The 9851-nt window shown below is 36.5% G+C and overlaps 2 protein-coding genes across 2 annotated transcripts in view; one reads left to right on the top strand and one right to left on the bottom strand.

Annotated features, from left to right (window-relative positions):
• Window positions 1-1100, top strand: part of hif1al2 (hypoxia inducible factor 1 subunit alpha, like 2) — a 31481-nt gene extending 30381 nt beyond the window's left edge. Inside the window, exon 17 of the mRNA XM_053648219.1 lies at window positions 668-1100. The gene's annotated coding sequence lies outside the window, so the exon portion shown is untranslated. The remainder of the gene's footprint in view (window positions 1-667) is intronic.
• Window positions 1101-3466: 2366 nt separating this feature from the next.
• Window positions 3467-5555, bottom strand: si:dkey-175m17.6 (N-acetyllactosaminide beta-1,3-N-acetylglucosaminyltransferase 2). Its single transcript, XM_053648222.1, has one exon. The coding sequence runs from the start codon at window positions 5553-5555 to the stop codon at window positions 4227-4229; it is 1329 nt and encodes a 442-aa protein (XP_053504197.1). The 3' UTR covers window positions 3467-4226.
• Between the last annotated feature and the right edge of the window lie 4296 nt (window positions 5556-9851).

Raw genomic sequence — 9851 nt, 5'->3', positions numbered from 1 at the left:
ATAGTGATATGTCATAGGCTGACAAGTTACATTAGCTTCCGAGTTAACTAGCTTACCACTACCTGAAAATTATAGTGTTGGAACAGCAACCCTAAATGTATACCCCACTGGAACTAGCTTAATGCAGCCCAAAACTTAAACATCTATCCACTCTCTACTGCCAGAAACTTATATGGCAGTTTGAAATCAGTTGTTGAATTGGATAAAAAATTTTTTTCACTGTACTGAAGTTAACTGTTTTAAACACATTTTAAAGTTTAAAATCCTCTCAGAAATCTTGTCAAGTTGGCTTGTGTCAGCTAGCAGTAAAGTGGAGTGACTGAAGAATGGTACATAAATATAAGATTATATTTAACGTTTTCATTTTAATTTTGAGTCCAGTATGTTTCACCATTAATGCTGTGCTGATATTTAGGATGCAAAGAATACGTGCTCTATGATTGAATGAAGCAACCCATGGTGAATTCATTGTTCAGTAACTTCCCCAGATTATCCTAGGAGAATGATGTTGCTTTCCAGACATTGTTTTGGGATTATGTTAGATTTCTTTTCATATATATATATATATATATATATATATATATATATATATATATATATATATATATATATATATATATATATATTTGTCTATTCGTTTCTTATTCTCAATGATGTGCTGTTATAGGAAAACTTCAGGTGCTAACTGCGGCGCTGACTCGTGTTGGACTGTTTGATTTCCTGCAACAGCAAGTTCCAAGGGTGTTATCCCCTACATGACACTGCAACATCCAGAAATCTACTTTCGGGTTCTTCAGCAGGTTTTGAAAGACAGGAACTCTGTGCTTTTCAGAGAGTATGTTACGATGAGGTGGTTTAAATTCATTTTTGAACCATCTTGTTCATTTTCTGCCTCCTTTTATTCTTACAGGGGAAAGCCAGTAACACTGCTGAACTGTAACGCAAATCATTTCCTCATTCCTTTGTAAGCAAACCTATGAGCAAATATTATGAATGATGGGTGTGTAAAAGCCCTCCGGTATCATTTTATATATTTTTCCTGCACCTCTAGAACACGGAGTAATCCTCTTAGACTGTTCTCATATACTGCACCTTCAAAAGATTTATTATGCACAAATAAAACCAAAAGTAAACAAAATTTCCTCCGTACCGTATGTTGTTAACGACAATTTAAGCTGTTACTGAATCGCAAAGACTTCTTGGTGTCGTGTGTGTGTGTGTGTGTGTGTGTGTATATACGGCTACAGGATCCTCTCGGAGGCGGAGGTGTTTTTGTGTACCGACCTGTATGAAAGCCAATCAGTGGAAAATCAATCACCCTCTGAATGCGTGATTACGGCTATAAAGTTTCATTTGCATGTATGTCAGTGGGTGTTGTGTGAAGTGTGAAACGTGGATTTAGTAGTGTCCTGGTTTCTGTTTTTCACTCTTATGAACAAAAATATTGGCGCTGAAAGCCACTGGGTTAATCTATACCTACTCTGCTTTATTGATGACCCCTTTTTTATTCAAAGAAAAAGTACCTTTTGTGCTGATATGATGGGGGAAAAAAGTCTTACACAATGTGCATACTATAATTACAAAAACGTGTTCTCTAGACTAGCTTGCTGTTTAGATTACCCGTATTATTATCAGTAATTAAAGATCTGACAATTATAACAGTCTTTACTGGTTGATAGTGTCTTGTTTATGCAAGTATTCTAGCCAATAATACAGTATCTCACAAAAGTGAGTACACCCCTCACATTTTTGTAAATATTTAATTATATCTTTTCATGTGACAACACTGAAGAAATGACACTTTGCTACAATGTAAAGTAGTGAGTGTACAGCTTGTGTAACAGTGTAAATTTGCTGTCCCCTCAAAATAACTCAACACACAGCCATTAATGTCTAAACCGCTGGCAACAAAAGTGCGTACTCCCCTAAGGGAAAATGTCCAAATTGGGCCCAAAGTGTCAATATTTTGTGTGGCCACCATTATTTTCCAGCACTGCCTTAACCCTCTTGGGCATGGAGTTCACCAGAGCTTCACAGATTGCCACTGGAGTCCTCTTCCACTCCTCCATGACGACATCACGGAGCTGGTGGATGTTAGAGACCTTGTGCTCCTCCACCTTCCGTTTTAGGATGCCCCACAGATGCTCAATAGGGTTTAGGTCTGGAGACATGCTTGGCCAGTCCATCACCTTCACCCTCAGCTTCTTTAGCAAGGCAGTGGTCATCCTGGAGGTGTGTTTGGGGTCGTTATCATGCTGGAATACTGCATACTGATCATGCTCTGCTTCAGTATGTCACAGTACATGTTGGCATTCATGGTTCCCTCAATGAATAGACGTATGAGTGCTGCCAGCATTGCTGCAGAGGTTGAAGGGGTGGGGGGGTCAGCTTAGGGGTGTACTCACTTTTGTTGCCAGCGGTTTAGACATTAATGACTGTGTGTTGAGTTATTTTGAGGGGACAGCAAATTTACACTGTTACACAAGCTGTACACTCACTACTTTACATTGTAGCAAAGTGTCATTTCTTCAGTGTTGTCACATGAAAAGATATAATCAAATATTTACAAAAATGTGAGGGGTGTATTCACTTTTGTGAGAAACTGTGTATATATATATATATATATATATATATATATATATATATATATATATATATATATATAACTATTTTATCTATTTATTTATTCGTATTTTCGTATTATGAATGTTATTTTGGAATGTGTTTTTCTCTAGGTTTTGGGAATCATGTCTATAGTTGTGACATACTAATGCTTTTTAATGTAGAACTGTTTGCTCAAATGAAAACCAGAATTTGTTGGGAATACAAGTAGTCACTAATCAGTATTCATTCATTAATTCTTCAGTAACTGCTTTATCCTGCCCAGGTTCATGATGGATTCCATGTGCGCAAGGCAGGGATACACCACATATGGGACACCAGTCCATTGCAGGACAACTAACTAGCATTTCTAGTAAAATACTAGTTTAAAACTAATCAATAAAAAAAATAAAACCAACCAGTGAAGAAATAAAACTTTATTTCAAGATGCTCTGTATAGACTGAATATAAGTCTTACAACACATCACTGAACACAAGCAACACAACATAGATCTAATGTTATCGATGTTACAAAATTAATTATTAAAAAAACCACAAAAAAAAACCAAACTCAGGATTATTAAGCCAGTGGTCAGGATGGTCAAAGTGCTTCATGATTTTCAAAAATCAATCTAATAGAAAAATATATTTTACATAATTTATTATCAATTTATGATAACATATAAAATGCAAATCCTATTTATTTTAGAAAAAATAATAATAATATGCCAAAACCCACAGCACGAACACCTTACCAATTAAAATTAGAATGTTGAGCTGATTTAAATTAATATAATGGTTTCTTTTTGTCTGTACTGTCAGATGTTTCTTAAAACAAAAAGTCTGATTTGGTTAATTGGATTTTTACAAAATTATTCAAACATATATTACTTTAGTCTGAGACCTTTTAGTTATTATATAAAAACTTACTATAAATGCCTTTACAGTATATGATACAGTATATAACCCATAACAAAAGGCAGTAGTGGGTCGATATTGTACCATGTTGATATTACAGTTTCAGGATTACTGGTTCATTACTCAATGGTTTGCAGGGAAGCGTACCATGTCCCAGAGCAATTGAACTTTATGTAACGTGAAGAAATCAAACAATATCAATAAAACTTGAACCTTTTATCCACATGGAAAATGCAAAACTGCATATGTGTTGCAAATACATTTTTATCTAAATGAAAAATTTGTGCATAAATCTACAGCTTTTACAGGAATAACATGATTTGACTTGTAAATATATGTACATATATATGCCTAATAAAGTATAAGAGACAAATTGAGAACCATACATAGAAACCTTAGGAAAACAACATACCATTACAATAGACGAAAACAACATAACATTGCAATAAACAAAAAAAAAAAAAAAAATGGTTCATTCTATCATGACACAATATTCATGCATAATGACTTCAGTAACCAGCATTCATAATCAAATCAAACAGACCACAGAGTGAACTATTTATTATGCAAATAATTACACTCCACTGTTATGAAAATACCTGAAGGTATTCAAATCTGTCTTGTTTTTTAAAAAGACAGGGCTTATTATTCATGGTATACAATATACAAATCAGAGGAAGTCTTTCCATTACTCTCCTGTCTCTGTACTAGCACTCCGCAAGTGGAGCCTTTAGGTCTTTCCATAGTGTAAGCATCTCTTTGGGGCTGCGCTTATGCACCAGTAGTACTTTGTGGTAAGCACATGGCTTCTCACTCTTGGCCTCAGGTAGGTCGAAGGTCAAAAACCCAGGATGATGACTAGGGGAAACACCCAGTCTCTGGAGACACATCCCCATGTACACATCATCAATGGGGAACAAACTGACCCAGTGTGAGACTGCTCGCAGCCGCATGGCCAGAGCGGCAGAGTACACCACTCCTCCTCCACCTGCATATGTTGGGTACACACCTTTATAAAAACTCTCAGGTACGTAATATTTAGCTGTGGGCTGGCGGCTGGGCCAAGCATTAGAAATCACATCTCCTACAAGGAAATTGTCCTTTACTTTCTTAATTTTCCCTTGTAAAGGCGCATGATGTTCATTTAAGTAGTCTAAGAGAGCACCGGTCCTAACAAAAACATCATCATCTCCTTTAAAGATGAAGTGGGCCTGTGGGCAGTGCACGGAGAGCCAGTCCCAGAAAAGCACATCCTTCAAGGTGAGGTTAAAGAATGTGTCTCTGAAATCCCATTGCAGTATGTCCTTATGAATGATGCTCTCTAGCTGCAAAAGTGCCTCAAGGTCCGGATGGGGACCTGTTGTTATGTCCTGCCTTCCAAGCAGGAAGACAGTGCGAACCTGCCACCTTTCTCTCCCTGCATCTTCCTGCACCCAGCCAGTCCTCCCCCATGTCTCCCTAATGGCCTGTCTGTTCTCAAAGTTTCCGACCTGGGACTTAATTGCCATAAATAGCATAGGGGCATCTGTCTTGGTATCTTGTCCATTGCACAGGTCAGGCTGGTTCATCAGGAGGGTGTAGTTCCGACAATGCATGGACAAGACAAAGTCCTTCATCTGCTCAGGCATAGTGTTAAAATCAGGCAGTTGAGATGCCCAGTGATGCTCAGGGTGACATGGAAGAGAACCATTCTTTCCATGTATGTTAGTACTTTGAGTGCCTGGATCCCTGCCCCCTGTGGTGTTTCCTCTCAATATCGGATTGTTTTCTCTGTCTTTGAGGTGCTGAAGGCGGTTCCACAAAGCACCCTCCACCAAACGCAAGTTCCAGAAGGCATTGAGAGGATGTGATGCAAGAGCTCCAGAGTTCGATGACACTCCAGGGGCTATGAAACGAAGAGGCAGAGGCTGAGGCTCGGGTGTGTAGGACATGGCGACAAATATGGTTATCATAATGTACACCAAAATATGACTCATCATCAAAAATGGAAGAAGACAAAGGCACAATGCTCTTCCACTACACCTGCACCGTGCCATGGACTGGGAACAAACACGAGAGAAAAGGGAATATGAGAAATATGTTTTGCATATTTCAGAAAGGAAGATAAATGGTAGACATATTTATATATGTGAGTGCATTTCATGTTAAAAATTATAGATAATTTATATATATATATATATATATATATATATATATATATATATATATATATATATATATATATAGATAGATAGATAGATAGATAGATAGATAGATAGATAGATAAAAGGCTTATAGGTAAGGAAACCAAGTGCCCATGAAAATCTGTGTTTGTACCAAAGTAAGAACCTTTATCAGAAAATCTCTTGGGGATTTAGTCTCTATGGCGTTGCCCCAGGGGGCTCATTATCTGTGCCTGACTGGGCATAGATTAGAACACCTTGCAACCCATGATATTTACATCATATACCTCAAGAGCAGGTTTACCTAGTAGATCGAAACGTCTTGTTTACACGTTCTAATTTGATTTACTTAAAAAGGTAAACCAAGCTAAAAGATGACAAATGGAAGATCAGTATACTCTGAACTGGCATGGGGATTTGGTTGTTCATGTAGTGATTTTTAACCAACCTTCCCACATATTTTCCAAAGCTCATTTCCATCACTTTAACCAGACATTCATAAAGCTCAAAACAGATTTCAGATAAACAAACAAACCCACAGCTTTATCAGCAGCACATAACATTTTTGTATTACCAAAGTTTATTTTAAATATCCCATTACCTCCAAATTGTGTGGTCCAATCAATTCAATCTGTTCAGGGAGAAGAATTTCCCTTGTCTTGGACTCTCTCTTGCATATCCTGACATTCTTCTTCCACAATGCACCAAAAAAGTTTCAAAAGTGTTCCCATGTCGACTCCTGCATTTTCATGAGAGCACAATACAAAAAAATCAAATGTACATTATTATTAGCTCCCATGACACAAAACCTTTCTCTGTCCTACCAAACAATAGGACGAATTTGTCTCTTGAAATTGCAAGCAGGTGAAGAGTGTCAGCAAGTAAGCAAATGTTTCCTGGCAATGAATATGGCTTCTCTGTTGTAGTCTCATCCCCTTAACAGGTTTCCTCCCACATGAAAGGCGTGTTCAGGATGTGAACCAATCTATGTGGAGACCACTTCATAATTCCATTAACTTCAGTGAAATGTATTTTCTAGCATAAATTCAAACACATAATTTAGATATATACATATACTTTAGATAGATATAATCAAAAAGTTAAATTAGGCCATTGGTATTAAATAAAAACCTTAATAATAAGTCTTTACATTACATTGCAGATGCTATAATTACATATTATTATAATTGGAATTCTCCAATGGTAACTGAAATTGGAGTTACCATACAATGTAGACCTGCAAAGGTGCTTTACCATTTTAAATAAGCTTGTGTACTTGTCATGTCAAAGAAATGGGTTAAGGAGGATTAGAAATGAATGATGGTGTTGCTGTATAATGAATGTGTGCTAAAACTGTAGACAGGAACAAGATGAGCTGAATGTGAGTGTGTAAAAGAAAGGCATATGAGATGTGTTAGTGTACATTAGGTCATTGTAGTCTGAGCTATTTTGTTACACTTTGTTAAATATAGGCGTGGAACAATTATTGGCATTGATATTGATATTGGCATTGATTCCTATTGATATTTTACTTTTTTTAGTACACCTGGGTGACTAGGAACATGTTAAGAAATAAAGTAAAAAAAAAAAATATATATATATATATATTTTTTTTTTTTAAATTTATATTTATTATTATTAGCTCCCATGACACAAAACCTTTCTCTGTCCTACCAAACAATAGGACGAATTTGTCTCTTGAAATTGCAAGCAGGTGAAGAGTGTCAGCAAGTAAGCAAATGTTTCCTGGCAATGAATATGGCTTAATTTAATTTAATTTATATATATAAATTAAAAAACACCATTTTTCAATTTTATTGAATTGCCATTATTTTTTTTAAATGTTAGAGGCTTTCTCACTGCATTACTGAATAAGAAGATGTAAAGGCTTGAAACAGCACAGCAAAACTGGGTTTCACTATTAAATTGATTTCTGCTGTTCCATTATTAGCAGATTCTAGCAGAATTTAGTAAATTCATTTCTTTAAATGCCTGAGCACATCTAAACATTAAAGCACCGAACACATTAAAGCAATCAGTCAAGTTCACAAATATAAAATATTCAAATCAACTAACGTTAGAAGAGATATCTAACACAGACTAAATCCTATGCACATAGAGATTTAGAAAAATATGCAAGGTATTGTTTTATTTATGGCTTTGACAAGGCACCGCCTTCAAAACCACTGCTCTCTCTCTCTCTCTCTCTCTCTCCCATTCTCTCTTGTTCTCTCTCCACACATAGTCCAACAGACATATCCTAAAAGCTCTTGTCCCAGTTTTTGACATCCCTTTCAGGCACCCTACCATTCTAGCACTGCTCTGTCATTCAAACACTGAAGTGGCCTCTGACTAGGCATTCAGAACATGCTCCCACCCCTATGTCCTCTGGCACTGAGTCAATTTCACTGACTCGATTGCATGTTATCAGCACCACCAAAGTGGGTGTCTGGATCCGGTAAGACAGTTGATCCTGAGCGTCATTCTGTAACAGTACATACCCTGAAATGGTAAAGCCATGCTAAAAGTAGAACTCTACAGCCTATTGATTTAAGCCCCTCTGGGCATTAAACCGCAGCACACAGCAATCACATATTAAAACGAACACTTATGTAACCACAGTGACTTCATTAGGCTGGGAAAAACTGCTGATCTGACAAACCTTATTGACCAGGTTATTCATGTCTGAAACGTCAGCCATGTTTGTAGATTTTGTAATGTGAAAACTAAGGCATTACTGTTTGGACTGTGTAGTCTGTGTTACCCAGTAACAGCTTTATCCCGGTCAGCCTATCTCTGGAGGCAGGAATACCAGTCAACCAGTTTATTTCAAAGCATCATGCACACACACACATTCACACCTAGGGACTATTTACCATAGGCAATACATATACTGGCACATTCTTGAGAGGTGGTAGGAAACCAGAGAGCCCATGATCAGAACATACAATACTTGACAGAGATAATAACATTAATGCACAATCAAGTCCTGTACTCAACAGCTGTACTCTTACTTACTTCCATTTCCAAGAAAAATACTTTTTACTCCTTACCTTCAAAGTACCAGTTACAAATCACAAATGTCTGTTCTTCTCTCATCCGGCCGATGTCTGCACACAATACGTCAATAGAATGGGCTCTACCACATTTAATTTGCAATTTATTTGCATTTCACTCACCTCTCAGATTAAATCATCCAAACAAATTCATCATTGTAGAAAGAGCTATCAGGTATTGTGCCAATTTATTTCCTTTGACGAAAACTATATGGCCAAAAGTATGTTGACACGACCATCACACCCATATGTGGTTCTTCCCCAAACTTTCCCCAAAGAATTTGACACATTATCTACACTTTCACCTTAGTATAATTTCTTGCTCCTATTTTTACCCCAACATGTAGGGTTAGATTTTATGTAATTAAAAGGGTTATATTTGCAAATTTATACATCCTAGATTTTCTAATGAAGGTAAAAGTTTAAGTATGTTTCTTTTCCATTTTCTATGCATTTTTATGTTGTCTGTTGATCTTTTTGTATCTTTTTTTTTTTGGGTGACGTCCAGGGTTCCTCATCCTATTGGTCACATTTCATTGTCAAAAACTACTCTGGCAAAGAAACCAGACACAGTATTTTGATGATTTACTGTAAAAAATGTATTTCAGCAAACCATTTTAGTTTTCCAGAGATTTCCGAATACATCATAAAGGTGGACAATTTTGTGGTAATATACACAGTTTTCTGCTCTTTCTTAAAGAGGTAAATCATCCACAAAGTCCTTACAAGTGATTATCATGACTGATTATCATTGTTACTTTAGAACAAGATCAGTCTCTTAGTCACAGTAGGTTTGAGTAAAAAAAAGATTTCCTATAAATTCACAATGATCAAATCAACAAGGACCAAATGAATACACCATACCATCCAACTGCACACTACAGAGTGTAGCATGGTCACTGGTAGAGATGGAGGGGCAATGTAGAAAAAGCACACCATGCATTCAGATTATTCCAGACATCCACAAATATTTGTATACACCACTATCAAAAGAGTCACCGAAAAAAATCGCCAACATATGAAAAAAGAACATCGTCTTATGAGAATCATTATTTAGCAGTTTAGCAGAAAGTTTACATGTAAAGTATAAAGATACAGCAATGAAATACAACAC

Source organism: Ictalurus furcatus, chromosome 18 (genome assembly GCF_023375685.1).
Source record: "Ictalurus furcatus strain D&B chromosome 18, Billie_1.0, whole genome shotgun sequence".
NCBI lineage: Eukaryota > Metazoa > Chordata > Actinopteri > Siluriformes > Ictaluridae > Ictalurus > Ictalurus furcatus.
This window is presented reverse-complemented; position numbering and strand designations above follow the sequence as displayed.

What these genes read in the sequence shown, in the direction of transcription:
- si:dkey-175m17.6 (XM_053648222.1), bottom strand. Translation starts at nt 5,555, where the DNA reads ATGGCACGGTGCAGGTGTAGTGGAAGAGCATTGTGCCTTTGTCTTCTT.